The sequence below is a fragment of the Xiphias gladius genome, chromosome 17, assembly GCF_016859285.1.
Source record: "Xiphias gladius isolate SHS-SW01 ecotype Sanya breed wild chromosome 17, ASM1685928v1, whole genome shotgun sequence".
Classification (NCBI taxonomy): Eukaryota; Metazoa; Chordata; class Actinopteri; order Istiophoriformes; family Xiphiidae; genus Xiphias; species Xiphias gladius.
Window position 1 is genome coordinate 15,626,219 of NC_053416.1, and position 21,335 is coordinate 15,647,553.

At 41.5% G+C, this 21,335-nt stretch overlaps 2 protein-coding genes across 2 annotated transcripts; one reads left to right on the forward strand and one right to left on the reverse strand.

The window, feature by feature from the left end:
• Positions 1-3,221: 3,221 nt before the first annotated feature.
• Positions 3,222-12,057, forward strand: LOC120802880 (V-set and immunoglobulin domain-containing protein 10-like 2). The gene is made up of 9 exons (XM_040151059.1): positions 3,222-3,291; positions 4,179-4,532; positions 6,275-6,550; positions 6,922-7,197; positions 8,313-8,600; positions 8,698-8,955; positions 9,045-9,335; positions 10,491-10,844; positions 11,903-12,057. Exons 1-9 carry the CDS (start codon positions 3,222-3,224, stop codon positions 12,055-12,057), a joined length of 2,322 nt encoding a protein of 773 aa, XP_040006993.1.
• A 3,623-nt stretch (positions 12,058-15,680) lies between these two features.
• On the reverse strand, positions 15,681-21,051 carry chek1 (checkpoint kinase 1). Its single transcript, XM_040150594.1, is given in 15 exon segments — positions 15,681-16,200; positions 16,827-16,928; positions 17,124-17,255; positions 17,515-17,683; positions 17,773-17,857; positions 17,944-18,027; positions 18,116-18,156; positions 18,158-18,218; positions 18,933-19,121; positions 19,213-19,282; positions 19,366-19,430; positions 19,972-20,080; positions 20,257-20,371; positions 20,575-20,640; positions 20,868-21,051. Coding segments are annotated over 14 exon segments (1,383 nt in total). The 5' UTR covers position 20,640; positions 20,868-21,051; the 3' UTR covers positions 15,681-16,104.
• Between the last annotated feature and the right edge of the window lie 284 nt (positions 21,052-21,335).

Genomic DNA, 21,335 nt, shown 5'->3' on the forward strand with positions numbered 1-21,335 from the left:
TGTTTTCAGCCACGCTAGCGTCATTAATCAATGGATGGCAACAGTGGTCGGTCCACCCTTTTGGTCCAGGCTGAAATTTCTCCACAACTATTGGATGAAAGAAACCACACTTGCTGGTCTTGAGCACTTGAGTGCTCATTCAGGCACTGCCAGGTAGTAGGCAAGTGTCTCAGAAAAACAAAAACACACGAATCACTTAACCTTTGAACTCGATGCAAACTTTTTTCCTAAACCGCTTCGAAGCCAGAGCTAAGTGTATTTTATAATTCACCACAGTGTACTGCTTCACACGAGTCCAGTTGTTGTCATGCCCTCATAAGCTCCTTTAAGGGACCAACAATAATCAAAGGACATGAAGAAGTTTCAGTTCATGACATGTTGGATTCTGCACGAATATTTTTATACATGTCCAAACACTATAAAGTTTTGGCAGATCTTCCACATGTGCAAATCTATTCATGAGACTGATAAGATTAACACTGCATATCTGGCACTGACAACATCAATATCAGATATATCCTTTTATTAAAATACTTTGAGAAATATGTTCGATACTTCAAAATTGTATGAGACAAACAACAATCAAAATTATATCATGCTATGTCTCTCTTATCTAAAGTTGACCTACTGGATGTGTTTCTAGATAGCTCCATTTATTTTCTTTATTGAATTGCTCCTCCCAGCTTCCGAATGTGTGTTTTTTACAATGTACTTTGCTGGATCTGACTTATTTTCCGACAAATCATCCGAGCTGGGTTGTGCCATGTACAGTATTTGTATTTGCGGGAGTGACAACATGTCTGTATTAACTCAAGTGTGTCCCAGTCAGCTCTGATAAACTTCCACGCTCTTGCAGTCTTAATGGGCACTTGGGAAGTTACTGGAAATACATCAAAAAAGTAGGCACTTCACCACTTGCTAATACTGCGAGTACGGGTACTGGGACGGACCCAGTGACATGGCCTCTGAGGTAAACTTCCCTCCCTGTAATGCTGCCTGCATCATCCTGTTAAAATGGGATATTTTCTAGGTCCTGCACACATGGACACACACACACACACACACACACACACACACACACACACACACACACACACACACACACACACACACACACACACACGTACACACATACACACACACACACACACAAACACACGTGCCTACACATTGGCCTAAATCTTGACAACTTTATCCAATTATTTCTAAGTTCGGTACTGTCTCAATGACAACAGGATCACGAGTCAGCTGACCATCCTCACTATGGAAACAATCAGAGACGAGATGATGGCTGATCCCTGTTGAAGACAAGGTGAAAGGAAGTTTGAATCTTTATCTTTAAGGGGGTTCAACTTTGAAGGAAATAGACAGAATTATATAGTGTTGAATATTACCGATATCTAATGGTTACAGCTTACATGATGAGCAAACAAACTACTAATAATAACTGAGAGTCAAAAACTCCTGTCGCCTGCATTTTTCCCCTAATGTCTTGCTTTCACTGACTGCTTGCCCTTTTTATTTATTTATTTTTTTTGCATGAAACCAGTCAGATGTACTATAGCAGTCTCCACCAAACAGTAGATAAATGCACATGTGATAATGAGGTCAGCAAAACTCCAGCTGGTGTCATTTTACTCGAGGCTCAGAGGACACTGGGTTACTGCCTGACAGTCAGAGACTGAACCACAGTGCTATACTAACATAGCCCTGCTTATCAGGAAGGCAATTTAAAGAGTCGTTCATGATTTACAATGTGCGTGTGCTATAAAGGTCACACATTAAACAGTTTAGTTTATTAAAATACAGTACATTCATGTCTATGTGAAGTATTGGTTCTATACACAGCATGCTATGGGTTTAAAGTTCATGAAATCAGAATAAAAAAACCCTACCCACTGCATTCCAGTGTGATAAACCACTGAAGATACGCATTTTTGACTACATCTTCATATTTGAAGGTGATATAATTTTTTTTCTTTATGCAATTTCACTTGATTGCTGTGTTATTTTTACATGGAAACAGATGAGAGATTAAAACCTTGTCGCACTGTGGCCCTCGGTCCTCGTCTCTGCCAAGTGAGGAAAACTGATCTCTGTCCTGCCTTCATTCATGACAAACATCTCACATTACATACTCAAGGTTCCACTCAACTGTCCCACCTCCTCTCCTTCTATAAGATATTAAAATAAACACATAAACTCATCACTCACGTGAAGAATCTTTTAATCCTAATCCCACTAGTAGAGTTTACTATGCTCTCCGGTCCTCATATGACCTCTGAAATTAAAATCTGGAGCCTTTAATTCTACAACTCGCCCAAGATGACTAGAAACAAAATTTAACTAAATAAAAGCATGTCTTTGCTGAGCTCATCGCCTCCCAAATCAATATGAAACGCTCATGGGTTTTTTGTAGCATGTAAGATTTTTTTTTCCTCCTTAAAATAATACTGAAACAACCAATGGCTAAAGAAAATCTAAGAAGATATAAATCCTTTTTTCCACTGTAAGGCTGGCTAAAGGGATGACAGTTTATATCTGCATAAAACATTCATCTGCATTCCCAATTTTTACACACCACAGTTGGAACAGGCTGAAAAAAAAAAAATGCGCACACCCTGAATATGACCAAAAAAAACCCTTTGATAACAGCAAAACCTTTATGAGGTTCTCAAATTAAGTCTTTTCAGTGTTCACGTCTCAGTTTGAAGATTTAAGTGGAGTAACAGCTAAAATAAGTCTTGTTTGGTGGAATAGATATCACCCATTAGTTAATGTATAGGTGTGTGAATAAGTGTATAAAGTATATTTTGTATGTGTATGTGTGCATGTGTGTGTGCGTGTGTGTGTGTGTGTGTGTGGAAGGCTAACCTGTCCACTCTGTCTTGTAAAATAGATGAGCTCAGTAACACCATGTTACTCTAACCCTGCAGGAGAAAGAGAGAGAGAAAGAGGGATAGAGAGAAAGGAAAAACACATGAATAATTGAACCCAAATCAGTTTAGTGACCCTCCGTCCCTTCCTACTCTCAGTCTAATGAAGTCAGTGCCTGCAACTGGATTCTCTAAGAAACTTCTGGAGTGGAGAGAGGGAGAGACGTGACCCCAGGCATCTGAGGGAAACCAGTTTTTGTGATCCTAAAGGTTCACCTTTTGATCATCTCTACTACGTTTTTCTTGGACTAAAGAGGTTGTTGGACTCAGGATCATCATGATACCATGGTGGCCCAACTGCTAGGGCTGGCCTTTCTATTGCTACCTACCGGCCTCGTCACCTTTACGACTTATGGTAAGGGTTTTCCAATGCCTTCAGAATCTTATACACTTTTCTGAGTGGCAGTTAAAAATTATAACATGATTTGAATGGCTGATGAATATATTATGACAAATGAAGAGAACTGCCAATAGGGCTGGGCGTAATTTCTTTATTCATTGACTTTCAGTAGAATCTGCTCTTCAGTAGAATTCTGTTGTAAAAATTTAAGATTTGAAATATAGCATGACAGATGATACTGGGGGCTGATATGGATATTTTGTATTTAAAATTTGTACAGAGTTGGCCAACACATACACTGATACCAATATAGCTGGCTATATCAGCCTGGCCAAATTATTGGTCAGGCTCTGATTCTGAGCAAATTACACTTAAAAACTGAAGAAAAAAAAAGCTGTAGCATTATTTTGTCTTGCACGTGAAGAGTTGTTTCTGATGTAATGTGTAACAGTGGAACACAGTTCATTGCACTCAAAGTCAGTTTGATTATTCTACATGTGATTTTGCACACTTTTTTCACTTAGGATATATATAGATTGGAAAATATTTATTTAATATTGTGACATTTATTTCAACCATATCACCCAAGCCTAACTGCTGACCATTTGGTGTGTGAGAAGGTAAAAGAGAAAGAATAGCTAAGGACGTAAAAGACGGTTGATAAAGTGAATGTGTCTGGAAAAATTATTTGACTTATCCAGTTAGCTGTCTTGGAATCCTGATTAAATTATTAGAGTGTGTCTGAAACGTACAGTGTAATCAATCCTGTAATTGAATACTGGTCGGGCACATGACACCACCATCTCCTTTTCCTACACACACACACACACACACACACACACACACACACACACACACACACATTTGGGTGCATGTCTGTGTGTATCCTCTCCCTCCCCCAGCGGTGCAGATCAATCACAACGGGGAGGTGGTGTACCAGGACACCAGTGTGTATGGGGTGGTGGGCAAAGCGGTAATCCTGGAGTGCGGCACCACCTTACCTGACATGTACTTATGGAGCTTCACCAAGCCCGGCACTGAAGCTATAAAAGCTGTGGTGTATGATTTGGGGCGAGGACCAAGGATCCAGACGCTGGCCGAGACGCTTGGACGGCTGACGGTCATCTCAAAAAGTGCAGCTGTGAGCATCGAGAAACTGCCTCTGGCCGCACAGGGCCTGTTCACCTGCCAGGCCTTCTATGACATAGAGCTGGAGCCCAAAGTCTACTACTACTACGTGCACCTCACTGTGCGGGGTAAGACTTCATTTCTTCAGGCAGGGCTGTAGCTAGGATGGAGGCAAGGGAGGGGACTCAACTTTTGTCTTTCTTCCTAGCACCACCACTGTTTCCATCTTTGATATAAACAATCTGCATGTATCCAAGCACACATAAAATCAAGAGCTCAACTGATACTGGATATTTGTGGCCAACACCCATATCCAAATATATTGATATCTTGTTTCTACATAAACAAATAACTGATATTTTTGATGTGTATCCTTTAAATTTATTTGCTAAAGAACTGTGACCTCAATGTCTACCAAGCAGGACATTTTACAGGTGAACTCCAATATCTTGTGACTTACTCATCCCTGAAGAATCAATTTGTGACTCACGAGTTTTCAACCAAAAGTGTACACAGACAATTCATTTACACACATAATAAAAAAAAATGCTAAAAATACAAATATGACAGCGTTAGAAAGAGCTGAGATACACAATGATTAATAGCAGTGGACAATCCATAGCTGGCCAACAATATCCAAAACGGCAAAGCCACATACTACGTCTATACTCAAGATGAACTGACCATTTCTTGCACTGCAGCTATGCACAAGTCTAATGGCTTCTGGAATAAAACCATCTTCTTTGTATTTGTTTGACATAAGGGCGATCTAAGACAACATTCCCGAAGGCATTAGCTTAAAGTAGTCATAGAGGACATGTGAGGTCATTGATAATCTTATATGATTTTGCTCAATATTAAGCTCTACTAGGGTTCTTTGTGTTTTTCCAATATTTTAAGAGCTGAGGTTAACAGCACCTTGCAATCAGTTACTGTCCTTTTGACAGAATGGTGTAAGCCAGCAAATGAGTTAAAAAGTTTAAGTACTTTTGATAAAAGAGGATTAAAACATTGTCAGTATTCTATGATTCTATGATCTCCAGGGACGTTTAGTTACATAAGCAATACAGACACTGCTGAGCCTAACTGAGTGGTTGTCTGACATGTGTATGAGCGGCATAACATCTGCATATGGCTGGACAGATATCTTCACAATCGGGGTTGCTTTGTGACATTTGTTTATGTTGTGCAAGTTCAACCTTGGAGAAAACTGTATGAAAATGTTGCAGTCAGTCGAAAATTCGTGCATTTTGACTGATTGATGCTCCATGATAATGCCATCTTTGCAAAGAGTTGTGAAAGTTTTCATAGCAAAAGTTGGGTTCAAAGAGCTGCGCAAAAATAAATTATTCAATTGCAACTGAGTCCCTTTAAGACCCAATCTGTGCGACCCATTAAGTGGGCTGAACGTGTATCATTTCCAAAAAATGGACAGAGTAGAGACAGATCACTCTCTGGTGTAACACGGCTGTGACACGGCTAAATGGTTTCCTTAATGGAACTGTTCAGCATTTTGGGAAATAGACCCTATCACTTTCTTGCCAAGATTAAGATGAGACAAGCTTTCCAGTTAGTCTACACAAAACATTATCCCTGTGTAATCACCAATTTGTATTGTTGGCCATTTTGGATTTTACAACTACAACCCTCAGTCACAAAACCAGAGCAACATTAAATCCAAGTGTGAAATACCCTCGGCCCCTCTCTCAGCTTGGGACCCTGGGTTTTCCATACCTTTATGTGCTTTAGATGAAAAGGTAACATGATCTGTCTGGATACATGAATACGTACATATACTAAATAATTTTCTTCCTATGCATTAGAGACAGTAAACATACCTACATGTTGTGTGACTTCTTCTTGAATATAGTTCCAGTCAGTAAGCCTTACCTCCTGATGAGTGATGCATCTCCAGTGGAAGGATCTACAATGTGGATGCGCTGCAATCTTGAAAATGGGACCGGCCCAATCCAGTACATGTGGCAACATGAAACCCGGAGTGGCAACATTTCAACCTTGGCACAGGGCAACACCAGCGTGATCAATGTGACCGATGTCAACCGCAACCACACCGGCTGGTATCACTGTGTGGCCAGTAATGCTGTCAACAGCGAGAGCTCTAACCGGTTATGGCTGGACACCATCTGTGAGTATTTTTCGGGGTTTGGGGTAAAATGTGGGTTTAAAAATCCACTGTACATCCCCTGCTCCGCACCAAACAGCAGACAGACAGTTAGAGTCAAGCTGCTGAACATAGTGGAGCATTCAGCAGCTAAAGAGCCAGATATATCCCTCAGGAGTAGGTGGGGACTAGAAACAGAGCTAAAAGAGAGTGATATTGGTATCAAATACACCAGGTGGCTACAAATACAACTCCAAATGATGAATTGTTGCAGTGTAGAAATAATAATCTAATAAATTTTAGACCTGAACAAACTCACGTGAAGTTGCTCACCTGGGTACGTAACATGTCCATGTCCATCATAACTTAAGTGTGTTCGCATCCTTCCTCCTCAGTTGGCCCGGACATTCCTCAGATAGACGTGACTCCGTACAGTATGACAGAGCGGGGATATTCAGCCCTGGAGAGAGAGACTGTTTCTTTACTCTGTCAAGCCCAGTCCAACCCGGCTAGTCAGTACGTCTGGTTCTATAACAACTCCCAGGTCTACACCGGGCCGCAGTTCATCATCACCAAGATTCTCCGCATGCACACTGGTGACTACGCCTGCTTGGCGCAGAACACCTACCTCAACACCCGCTCAAAAAAAACCATCAGCCTGACTGTCTACTGTGAGTGTGATCTCTGACCTCTGACCTTGGACCATGCAATCAGTCCTTCTACTCCTCTGCTGACCTTTCTAATCAGTCCTAAACTTTGTTCTTCTGTCTTGGTACTGAAAATGGCAAGGAGTGTAAAAGAGTGACATGTGATTAAATCATTCAGATTCGAAATTTATGGTACAAGAATAAGAGAACAGAAATCCATACTCTTAATCACCTTTGGTTTTTCATCTATATTAACACTGAATCTCCCTGTTCATTTTGTTTTCAATTACATCTCTCTTGTTTTCAGCGTTCCTCAGAAACTTCCTTCACTTCCTCTTCACTTTTTCTATTTCAAACATTCCCTTTCCATTCAGTACATCAGTTCTAATATTCCAAGCTTTGTATACTGAGTAAGACTTCAAAACACACCCAGAAAGCTTGCAAATGAACATGCATTCATACAACTACATACCAACACACAGCAGAGTCTGGGAGTGCTGCAGACCTATTCTCCTGTTCGGGCCGGCTGAGAAGTTGATGGGACTCTCTGGCAGGTACCTCGCTGTGATGTCACAGCCATGGCAAGCGTTGGTTGACTAGATGCTTGTCATTTCACTCTCCTGTCACAGTTTCTGCTGTTCTGCCAGTTCAGTTACTCAGATCTTGTATCTGATATAAAACAATACATCACCCAAGAGAAATACATATACACACATATACACCCATACATACATATATATACACACACATATACATACATATAAATATATATACACATATACATTTATATAAATATATACACAGACACATATATACATAGATATACACATATATAGATATAGATATAGATATATTGATAAATATATACATATATACATAAGCTTTCACATTAGAAAAGACAGGTTCTGTAGTACTAACTTGACATTTGCCCGTGTTACCCAGCTTTTTCATGAAAAATGGTTGCAAGTGAAAAGAAATCTAATGAAAGGCATATTATTCTTCTATAATGCTGGTAAGATGATTCATAACAAACATCCTAAATACTGTAGCCCCGCAGGCACTTTCTTTGGCCCCGATGACCTCATGTAACCACCACTTTTTAGATCAATGCCTCATTATGTTGTATCTTATCCCCACAGACCCACCTGATGGCTCCCCGTCCTGTTCTGTGCAGCCAGCTCTGAACCACAGCTCTCTGAGATTGCTCTGCTCCTGGCCTGGTGGATTCCCCTCTGCCTCCCTCCAATGGACCGGAGTCCTGAAACAATTTGGACAAGACGAGGCTGACACATGGCAGCAAACAAATCCACTTACCAACACTGCCCTCTTGCTGCCGTCTGAAGGCCTGACTTCCAATAACAGCTTATTTACATGCATGGGCTCCCACCCGGCGATCAAACAGTCAAAAGAGTGCAGCACACGCACATGTAAGAAACCGTAGAGGAAAAGAAACAGGGTTGGTTTTGTCTGCTCGCTGTTCTTTTAACCTTTCACATGTCCCTTCAACCTCTTCTTCTCAACCAGATGTTCCCCCTGCAGAGCCAGTGTGTTTTGCCTATGTCACTAACAACAAGCAGTATCTGGTGCTGTCCTGCTCCTGGGATGGAGGGGCCCCAAAAGCCTTGGTGTGGTGGGAAGGCCCGGGTGGCCAGGGTAAAGGCGGGGAAGAAAACTCCAACATCCTGATCCTTCGCTATGGTACCGCCCACAGCGGGAAGCCCTACACCTGCCATGCTAAACATCCACTTCTTGTCCAAGCCAAGACCTGCAGGCTCACACTGGGTCAGTGCACATCATCAGAAACACCTTACAAAAAACAGCAGATACGTTTTGTTAATGAATTCATTTATGCATTCACTTGTCACCTGTAGAAGTTCCCGTGTTGCTAACGCAGCGCAGAGTTGTGTCTGTATATGAGGGGAGTGATGTCCAGCTCACCTGCAACCTGAGAGCCAACTATCTTCCTGTCAGTGAAATCACCTGGTTCAATAATCAGGGTTTGGACGTCCAAGACACCTCGAAGTACACGCTGCTGAGAACATCTGCATGGGCCAATCTGACTGTGAGAGACACGGATGAGACTCAAGACAGTGGCGAGTACAAGTGCACCTCTTTCAACGCAGTGGGAGGAACTGAAATCAATGTAACTTTAGTGGTCAAGAGTAAGAAATATATATATATATATTTTTAGCTATATCTGTTGTCGTCCTGCCAGAGCTTTTCAAGCAATAGTTCGACATTTTTGAAAACATGCTTAACTGCTTTCTTGCAGGGAGTTGGATTTGAAGATTGATACCACTCTAATGTTTGTACGATAAATATGAAGCTGCAGGCAGCAGCTGATTATCTTTGCTAAACATACAGACTAGAAACCAGGGACAACAGGTAGACTGGCACTGTTGGAAAGGGTACAGGTTTTATCAAGCCAGCGTCCTAGATATATTATCTGTAGTTGGCATACAAAACCTTAATGTAAAAATGGCAAGTTGTGGTTTATGGGGATAAACATATCGGACTATTTATTGGCCAGTAGCAGTGACTTCATCAAGTCTTGCCAGGCAACCAGCAGAGTCACTGCGTCCAACTAAGAAATAGTTTGACACATAACCACCAATAAAAACAAAAATTGCCCTTTTTACACTTGGGTTTTGAACGGATCAAACAAACAAGGTATAACATGCTAATCACTCAGCTTTAAAGGTACTGGTAGAGAGATTGTGTTACCTTTGGAAAGAGCTAGGGTAACTGTTACTCCCTGCTGCCAGTCTTTATGAAAAACTAAGGTAACCAGCTGCTAGCTTCAGCTTCATATGTACTGCACAGGCATAAACGTGGTATCAGTCTTTTCAGCTAAATCTCATAAAGAAAGTGGAAAACATATTTCCCACAAAAGATTAAGAGTCTACAACTATGCTAGCGTTGTGAGGCTGTACTTAGGCACACCAGTGCTTTGAGCTAAATGCCAATATCAGCATGCTAACCCACTGACAATGACAATGCTTACCACCTTCACGATGTTAATTTAGCGTGTTAAAATGCTAAAAATGTTAATTAGCACAAAAAACAAAGTACCGCTGAGGCTGATGGGAATTATCTGGCAATAAACAAAGTACTGGAGGGTGGTGCTAGACTAAAAGTGAGGGGATCACCAAACTAATTACAATTCATCCTGAGGGAAACATCGTATACAAAATTTTGTGGCAATCCATCCGATAGTCATTTAGATATTTCAGTCTGGACCAAAGTCCACTTTAAACAAACAGAAGTCATACAGAAGTGTATTTTTCCGTTCGGTTGTGTTTTTTGCTCTTTATCAGGGCACCCCATGCCACCCAATGCGACCCTGATCAAAGTGATGTACAACAGCCGACAGCGTAACGAGGTGGAACTGGAGTGGCAGGTACACAGTGAGGACCAAGGAGGTTGGACAGGTTTCATCCTGGAGCACAGATATGTGTCAGAGCGACCAGGAAGGAGAGGCAGCAGCAATGATTCAAAGGAGGGGAGAGAGGAGAGGATTGGTCCACCAGTCTGGTACCGTAACATCATCCAGGACCCAGAAGTCAGGAGTCATACAGTTGGGAGACTGACACCGACCGTTACCTACCAGTTCCGCATCACACCCATCAACCACCGCACCATTGGACACCCTTCTGCATCTAAGACTCCAGGTATAGTACGTAAACAGAGTGAGGAAACTCTGGTCAGATTTTTGGCAGACAACTTAGCAAAGACAGGGGCTTGAGTTAAGGATGTCTTAACATACAGTGCATGATAAAAATGGGCAAAGGCAGGCGAAACAAGTAGTAATGTGAAATTTTAAAATGTGGCCGGTGAGTTAGGTGATTATTCAAACATTGTTGTTGCTTGTGTCTTGCTCTGATTGCTGTTACAGTGACTTTAATGACAGTCTAACATTTTTGTTTTTCTTTTTGTGTTATCCACTCAGGTGAAAGACTCAGACACAAATCAAAAACACAGACAATATCACACACCTCACCGCTTCACACCTTCCAGTCAATTCCTCTTTACCTCCTTCCTTTCCTTAAACTGACCCTGTGTGCTTCTTCTTGCAAATCCTTTGTGTTAATTGTAACATGTATAGCAGGATCTAATCAAACCAAGCCATGTGATTGTTTAGGGTGTAGAAAGGCTTGTAGGTCAGGTGTCAGTGTAGGATAAGAAAGTGGTTTTCAGCCCTGTTTTGTCAATTTATTAGTAAACAGGGCTTTATTTTAAAGTAAGCCTATGTAACTTTTGCTGAAAAGCAGTCAGTGTAGCCAAAAGTGAAAATGATGGGGTAATGTAAATGCTACAACACAGTGTAGTAGAACCAAAAGAACATTAAAGCTACAAGTTGGTGACCTGACTTGGTAATGTCAGTTAAACAGCAATGTCTGCCTAAAATTTGCTAACATTAGCCATCATAAGCTACTGGTCATACCAGACCAAGTAAGGCTGTAGCATCAAAACCACAAAGTGTATAAAACCACACAAGGGTGGGTTTTATTGCTTACAAATTTAACTTTTATGTTTAAGAGGAAGATTGTGTTTTCCATATCTTAAAGTTACATAGTCATGCTTTAACCTTATGACTTTTGTCAGCCAGACTTATTGAGAAACACCCTTTTTCAAAAATTCCTGTATTCTGGCTATCACAGTTAATGTAACATTGCGTGTTTTGTCAAAGGTGTACTCTTTTGCAATGTGTAACTGTGATGTGTTGCAGCGGAACCACGCTACAACATGTACCCTGCTGTGATTGGAGCAGCTATAGGTGGGATGCTCTTTGCAGCCATCATCACGGTGCTGCTGCTCGTGTACATAATCCGTAACCGCAACAACAATCCTCGTGAGTCCTGCAGACAAACACCAGCATCCTAATGGCCTTTGTAATGAAGCATTTGCCCCGCTGCGTGGCATTAATATTCTGTTTTGTTTTTTTTCCCAACAGGACTACATGACATGCTGTTTGGCTTGTGAGTATCTGTTTATCTGTCTATATACTGTATATAACACCAACAATGAAAAATTTGCATTTGTTTGTAATGATGTTGACAGCTAATTACTTGTATCGACATGCCATTGAAAGTGGTCCATTGTTTTGATGTGTCCAGGCAGCACAGCCAGTCGAGGGAAAACATCAACTTCCCAGAGGATGAAGTGGTAGGCAGGCCAGAGGGAGGAACAGAGGACAATGGTAGATTTACCAGCCCAGGCAAGATGAACCCACATCAAACACACATTCATATAAATGTCAGAGTTCACATACTCATTTGGACACAAATATTTAGTACTTTTTGATTTTCCTTCTTTGTTATAATAAAAAACTATTAACATTACATTTAAAATTCCCTTGTCATAATTTTTGACTACAAAATGGATGAGTAGATGTGATTTCAGTTGGTATTTTAAGAACTCAAAGCTAAAATATTTTGCCTCTTCATTTGAAAATGAATGTAACTGTTGAGGAAATCCTCCACTATTAGGCTACTTGAGGGGAGATGTGTACCAACCACCACAGACACAATTCTTCCTTTCCTCCACTTTATTCCGAAAACGTATGCAAACGAATGCCCCACCACTCAGGGATGAAGACCCCCGATCAGCAGTTACACCAACATTTTATACACTTACCCCCGCATGTCCCGAGATGCGTCCTAAACACCTTATTTGGTGATTTTATCACCAAATTTTATTTTGTGTTAGTGGGGAGGTTCATGTCTCTTCAGATTTCTGTCTCCTTATCTGGCCTGGTTTACTAGCAACAGCGGTGGGGCCCCATTGGGCACCATTGGACACCATTTCACCACTGAAACAGGCTGCAGCTCAGGTCAGCAGTAAAGGAGCGGTCACAGGTTGCAGCTTAGGGCAGTGGTCAGAGAAGCATCGCCTTTCGTCTTCCACACAACTACAACTGCTGTATTTAAAGGTTACTCAAGTACATTTCTCCCTTGTGACACTTGTCTGCCCAGCAACACATTTAATATTTAACAACATTAATTCTTATACCGAATATCTAATAATTTCCTTAACACTTCCCCCCTCTGATAAATTTTGTTAATCATCTTCCAATAGCATCTGCTGTTTTTTTGCCATCACATTCAGAGTAAGCCCGGCAGTCTACTTCATATTTACACTTTTGCCTCTTTGTCTTGTTCTCCTGCATAAGGAGGTTTCCAGTCTTCTCTTACACCGAGGTTGATTTTTTTTTTTCACTGTAGAGAATCCTCCTGCTCTCCGTCCGTGTATCATCACTTTAGCACAGGCGAGGGCACAGCTGCAAAACGCAGGGGGAGGACAACTACCAAAATAACCTGCGCTACAAGTGGGCCCCAAAGTCTTAAGTTTTCTATCAGCCATTTGTTAAAACTATAACCAGCGCACTCTGATTGACCAAATGCATCGCTAATCTTCTCTAACTCTGCTATCACACTTTTGATATGATCTGAGTTGTCTGGGATCAGGGTCATGCAGGTGCCCAGATTAAACCCTAATCTTTCTCCTGGTCCTGCCATTTTATTCCACTACAAATGTAAATGTAGAGACATCACCAGTTTAAGCCGCTTTTCTGAGTTGAGCTACTACTCTATGTGGGAGAGTGCTCCACAGATGAAGCCCACGATAACAAACTACATATATGCAGAAAAACATATATATATATATATTGATCATGCAGGAAGTTCTATTACATCATATTTTATTTTTAAAACATGATTTGGGGCATCTGACATTAGTTTGCTGATTGGTCAATGGCAAAAATGACAAGTGTTGTAGGACATTTTAAACATTACAGTGTGATGCTGAAGCAGTCTACATTTTCCTCATATGACAAAGGCCTGCTACATTGACAACATTGCCTGTTGTAGTGTGTGTCTGCAATGCCTTCTAGAGATGACTGTACTGTAAAAAGCGCAATATAAATAAAGAGAATTCATTAATTCCTTCATTCATTAAGCCCATAAACGTCTGTGTGGCGTAGGCCTATATGGGAATGCAGCGCTTTCATGGGACTTTTTAACCCTTCCGATCACCAAGTTGCCCGTCTGATGAGGATGCTCCCTGTCTGTACAGTGAATGCAAATCTTAATGTGTTTTGTCATAAGTTATTTTGCTAATGTGGCAAACATTCAAGACGACTCTCTGCTCTCTGCTCGCGTTGTTTTGAAGCAGAGGCTAGCGGTGGTAAAATGAACATATGGGGAGAAAATGAACATATATTCATATGGGGAGTCATTCAGAGACAGTGTCTTTATTTCTCTAGGGATTGGTCGGTGTTGAAAGATCAGTTCACTCAGCTGGGCAACAAAAACTCCTATCCCCGAACTTTATCTGGATGCGGGATTCCACTCATGACCTTTTCCAGGTCTGACTTAGTCCATGATCTAAACACATGGATTGTCACCGGGGCGTTCCCAACCCCTCCTGGGTTCGCCTCTTCAACCATGGGCATCATGATGCAGGAGTCTTGGGGAGACCAGTCAGGCCAGTCACTTGGCCCATGTTGGTATCGGGTGGATTTCAGGGGGTCCTGGCTTTGGTCTCTCGTCGGGCGTCTGTGCTCCAGTGGATTTGCAGATCTGACATCACATCCTCTTTTCAGGGCTGAGAGCCAGAAAAATTTCATTGCACGAAAACGAGATAGTGAGGGAGATGCCCGCCAAACAGTCTGTATACGCCCACACTCCTGAGAGGAACTCTAATCAGGCCATATAAGTAACAACTGAGCGAGTGTGCGTCTGTTGTGGAGGGCCTTTAATATAGAAAATTATGTTGATCTGTTAATTTAAAAAAAAAAGTTAATTCCAAAGTGTTCAGTGTTTTAAATCTTGTGGAAACTGCTGACAGCAAGCACAATCGCTTTCCTGTCAGCTCATCAGATCCTCTGCGAAGTCTGAATTTCAACCACCAGCAGACCTAAAAATTTTAATTGCTCGTCTACCTGATGCTGAACCTCGATGCTGATTCTTTTCCAGGTCCAACCATGGTCTTACCCCGGGCAGCTTCACCCCTGAGTGCCACCCCCACCCCCACCACCAGCCACGCGCCTCCCCCTGGAGACGATGACGAGCCTGTCAGCGTTACCATCACCGTCAAGGCTACAGGCTCCTAGTCATTCATCACAGACTCCTGCAGTTGAAACCTAACCTTAGTAACATTAGTATTTTTTTAGACAGTTTGCACAACCGTTATCGCACGTGTGGCCTGTGACTTAGACCTCATCTCAACTACAGTAACAGTTACAAGGTGCCCTCATACCATCATTCAAAGCATGGACATCGGGACTCAATAAATTTCTACATTAAATGATATGTATGTATAAGGCTCAGCCAAAGTTTTTCTTTCTTTCTTTCTTTCTTTTTTTTAAAAACAAGGAAAACTTTTTAACAAGGAAGGCTTTCATATTTCGCATGGTTACTGGCCCATCATATATCTAACCCTAAATTTATTCCTTTATTCGTCAGTGATCATCCTCATTGTGTGCATTTATCATTTATCACAGAACCTTTAGTGTGCAATGTCGGTCTTTTAATAATTAGTTTGAGAATTATCATGGACTGCATCATGTCAAACATAATCATAACAAATCAGGCCTTTTAAAGGCAGAGCAGCATGGACACACAGTTTTATCCCTGTGTGCACCAGTGTAAAGGTTCTGACCTTGTTCACATTTTAACACTAAACTAAACCTTAAACAAGTGAGAAGCGGCTGAAAATGAAAGCTTTCAAAGATGTCCTCCCTCCTGACATCTAATGCTTAACGTCTTCTCACATGATAGAAGTAAATGAAAACAAAATCCAAAACACACATCAAGAGAACATCAGAACACATTTAAAATATCAATAGAACAGCTCAATATGTACAGGTTTTCTCTCCACTTTCCATGGTAGTTTTTTTGTGGACACCAGAAACTGTGAGGCTGAAGCTGCTCATGTGATGGGGAGTAAAATCTTCTGAGTGCTGATGATGTCGCCAAGCTTCTGTTTTATCTTCACAAAGAGACGTTTAAACTCCAGACCGTCACCCTGGAAAAAACACACAGACACACTTCAACATCCCCTCCGACAAAACTGTACATTTAGCTCATTGTATGAGCCAAATGTACTCTCAGAGTGACTCTTTAGGTGATGCCTTTCAGTTCTGGCATGTTTTGTCTTCAAACTAAAACTTTTTACATATGAACCAAGGGGTGTAAACGTGAAGCCATATGGACTGAGAGGTAAATCAATTATTGGACAGTTTTGACGACTGTCATCCTTTATCTTGGTTTCCATTTTATCTTCTCTCAATCCTGAGCCAATTCTCAAATAGTCCTCTTGTAAAGTTATTTCCTCTTGAATTATGTCACCTGATTCAGTTGAGTTTTATATATAATATATCAATTTTTTTTTTTTTTTGGAGGAGTCTAAAAAGTCTTACTGGATATTAGCTAAAAGAAAACACTGGTACATCCCTGCTGTGCAGTTGTTTTCTTGGTGCTAGGTAACGTTTCACAAAAATCCTGTTCCATTATTTTCTTTTTTGTGGTAGTAGCACACTTCACAGACAGCGACTGTCTTAGGTGTTAGTGGTAATTACACTATTGTCGCAGCTGTGGTAAGGGATTATTCATGTTCGAAAAACTACACACTTTGAAATGCTAAAAACCCACCTTAGACAGTCTGAAATCCAGCAGCACTCTCTGATTCATCTCTAGCAAATGAACTTTGAAGATGAGTTTGTTATTGCGCTTGTCCAGTGTGCTCACCGTCACCTAAAGGGGAGGGAGAGGTTCATTAAGCTAAAGTGTATTATGGTCCATAGCAGCTGCGCGAGGCTTGTGTGTTTATCTTGGTGACAGCTGAAACAGCTGTGTGGCTCTGGAGGTGTTCCCTTTACTCAAAAGTGTAAAAGAATGTATTGAACCTCTGTAAATATTTGAATCCTGTATTCTTGAGTACAGATGTACCTGTTTGGCACAGGTGAGTTTGAAGCCAAGTGCCAGGTCGTCGCAGGCGTCTTTCAGGGCAGATAACGAGGCATCAGCAGTCACAACGGTGAAGAAACGAGTCATTCTCCGCACTAATCTCTGCCACTGCGACTACGCAGACAAGAATGAGAAGAACTGGTTAAGACATGAAATCACTGACAGCATTATTTTTCCTTAATGCAACATTTTAAAAGTGGGAATTCATAAAACATCAATTTGCTTTGTATAGATTTTGATACTTTTAGATGGAGAGCAGAAGAAAGCAATTTGATAAGAGGACAAAAACAAAAAACGATCACTCCCAGAGCCTGTGTTGTTGGACATTCACACAGATTGTCACATGTATCATAAAACAGAGTATGTGAATTACCTGACTGGCTCCCGGTGTTGCCAGTAGTTGACTACCCAGCAACATGTGCTCCGGCTTGGTCGGCTGGGAGAAGCTGACCTGACCGTCGGTCTGACTGATTAACAACATGGCTTCCCAGCCACCTGCTGCAAAATCAGGCTGAGAGCTGGAAAACTGCATCCTGTCATCACTACGGAGGGAAGAATGTGGCGTTAAGATTACAGGCAGGAAAAGAAATTCAACTTTTGAGTTAAAATAAGAAAGACACGAAGCTCGGACCTGTTGGCCCGGGATTTGAGTCCCACATCTGATCGAAGAAGTTTGTGTCCTCCTGAGCCCAGAGGACCTGGTGGTTGCTTTACACCTGCAGAGAACCAAAGACAGACATCAGTCCAGCAAACATTGAACTTAAAGTTTAATTCCTGGTGTTATACTAATACTGAGACTTGCCTTGAATAAACCAGCGGTCTTTCTGTATGTCTGTGATAGTGATGCGTGCATCTGGACTGGCCTGCAGTAATTTGGACAACAAGCCTGAAGAGAGAGGTTGCATGTGAATTAAATAAAGCTCCAAGACAATTTAGAAAATGTAGTATTTAAACTTATATCATTTGAAACTTACTAAGAGGCATTGGTTGTATTTTCTTCCAAGGAGGTAGATATTTTTTTTTTAAACCAATCTGAATACTCTTGACAGCTATCAGTGGGCTGGTCCCATGGTAACTCTGACAAAAGAGGCAACACAAAGACAGTGACAAAAAGTTTCCACACATCTACTGCAGAGAGACAATGCTGCTTCATGGCCTGAAGGTGCAAAGAGATGGACAAGACGCATCAGCATGTTCCTCCCGCCTTTAGTGTGTCCCCATGGATATACAGACAACTGTCACTGGATTACTTTGATTCTGAAGAAATTTGAAAAATGTGTTGATTGTCAGGCAAGTTCTGGATTCACGAGGAGCGTCTTTTTTTTTTTTGAGAGAGAAATCAGTGTAAGTCGCACAGAATATAAAGATATGTGTATTATGTCCATGTATTCAGATTTGACTGAGATATGACTCCAACTGGGAATACGGATTTTGACGCAAATTCTGAGCTGAATGTCTCAGTCTCAGCAGCTCCAACTGCTGACGCATTGTTAAGTGGGTCAAAACTACAATAACAATTTTAACACTTATATGAAAATAAAAGCATGCATTGGTGAACAACATTTTGCGTAGTTAAATACACATACAGTAAATAATATAGTACCCTACAACATGACCACAAACGGCAGCTTTAAAAATGACTAGAGTTGAATCAACACTTCTCTAACATCCTTGGCAAAAAAAAATCTATAACCTTCACAATAACAAGGCTATTGTATTGTATTGTATTGGACTACAGAAGTGCATATGATATCGTGTGTACCCCAGTAAACACGGACTTTGTGATCTTACCTCCAGCCAGCATGGCAGTGAGGACTATTCCACAAGCCCAGATATCTGCCGGCTGAGCTCTGTACTCCGTTTGGCTGAGAAGCTCCGGAGCCACATAGGGAAGCGTCCCGCAGAGTCGACTCAGAAGACGTTCTCGTCCTTTGAAACGGAACATGGTGGCCAGGCCAAAATCCGTCAGCTTCAGGTTGTCTAAAAGGTAAAACAGCAGCAGACGATGGTTATAATAAATACAAGCCAGAGTTATTCCCTCAACACGCTGATACACATTGTATTCCCTCACCTTTGTCATCCAGCAAAATGTTCTCCGGCTTTATGTCTCTGTGAGTGATGCCAACGCTGTGGAGGTACTCCTGCAAAAGTGCAACTGAAAATTGAATAACAGCAGACACAGGTGAAGGAGATCACATTGACACACAGATTTGTTTGACCTCACCACAGCTCCTATAAGCTGCTGGAAAAATCTATGGGCATCTTTCTCATCCATCCCAACATCAGGCTCTAAAATGAAAGTAAGAGAACATTTTAATGAACGTAATGAATGACCAACATCCAAGCAGCATTTCTAGCGAAGCAGCAAGAGACTGGTGTTCAGGCTGATATTGGCCTTTTATTAAATATAGCCTATTAACTATCCAATGCCACTATGTCATACTTACAAAAGGGTTAATCTACATTCCTAATGTGAAAAGCAAAACATAAGGGGGAGAGAAAAAATAAAAAATAAAAAAATCAAAGGATGTATTTCCACCCATCTGTCAAGTAAATTTTATATTAAATTTATGTAAAAAATAAATAAACTCAAGAATTAGCCATGAGTCTGGTAAATCACAGTGATCAACAGGTAGTTTTGAGGAGTTTTTGGATGATCAGAAACTAAATACTTGTAATTCTTAACAGTGCAGTTGTAATGCTTAAAGAAAAGATGAGTGAATGATGAAGTTGTATTTTGGTGACTTCAGTCTAACGCAACCATCAGACTTTCGGCCACAGCCTCTGAGAGAGCAGTCCTGCGTTTGCCAGCTGCAGTCGTCCGCCTCACCGATTCGGTCAAACAGCTCTCCTCCCGTGCAGTACTCCAGGAAGAGGTACACAGTCGGCCCTTCCTTCCGATGGCCAAAAAAACGTACAATGTTGGCGTGGTTGAGCATCTACCAAACAGCAGAAAAGCACACATCATTATTCGCATAGACCAGTGCTCTCGAACAGCGTTTCTGGTTGAAATTTCTGGTCAATTCATTTTCAAAGCTTTTGGCCACTTAGACAACATGGTACCTGGTTAGCACTTCCAATACTTTCGCACTTGCTGACCAACTGCCTGACCTACCTTATGGACGCAGACCTCCTTCTTGACATTTTCAGCACACTCTTTGGCCTGGGAAGTATCGATCACCTTCACTGCAACCGCCTCCTCCGTCTGCCTGTTCACCAGTAGCCTCACTCTGATCGCAGGGGACAAGGCAAAAATGGGAAGAAGGCGAATAAAGGCTGTGATGTGAGACAAGCTAGCGATTTTCTTTCTGAGACAACAATCAATAGTTGAAAGGGCAATGTCGTCTCTTATCGCCTGGACATGCACTGCTATGGAAAAAGACGAGGTAAATAAATGTTATGTAAATGATAATGATAAAAAAAGGATTCATACTCTCCGTAGGCTCCCTCTCCCAGTGTCTGAACAAGGTCCCAGTCCTGCACAAATGGCACCGCCATGCTAAAACACACAGACACACACGCAGTGAGGCATTTCCCAGGCTACGTTTTACTCTTATTTCACTCCATGCTGATACCGCCACTCCTACGCAGCGTCTGCTCATTGTATATTTAGCATGTTATCTGTCAAACTGTTGCTCTGCGGTGAAACGACGCTGTTAAATGCCAGAAGCTCACACGATGCGCTCAAACAGAACCAGTCGACTGGTGGTTCAATAACTATCTTACCTGCACAGTCTTCCTCAGCCAGCAGCTCTTTCCAAACTGACTCGCGAAGATCAGACAAAATTGTTCATGTGTTTGAGGCAGCGACTGCCATGAATTTGGCACAAATTTGGCGCGTTGTTGTTTTCACTGGTGACCATTTCCGGCATGCTCGTCATTTCCTCCTCCTCCTCTTCTTCTTCTTCTTCTTCTTCTTCTTCTTCTTCTTCTTCTTCTGCTCTGAGGCTTGACGGCAGCTGCCATCCTTAGCGTAGCTTTACTGCCATCTTCTGGAGTTTCTCCACTCCTACAGTGTCCAGTTGGTCATTTTATCCGTCAGTCCAGGGCCAGCTATTGTCAAACGTCTAATAATCAATATTCTAAAGAATCAGTTTAAAAGGTCTTTTCCCTTAGATCACCCCACATTTTACTTATGATTTCTCTTAGTTTAAGTTCATTTTATCTGTGTGAAATCTTTAAATATCAAGGAAT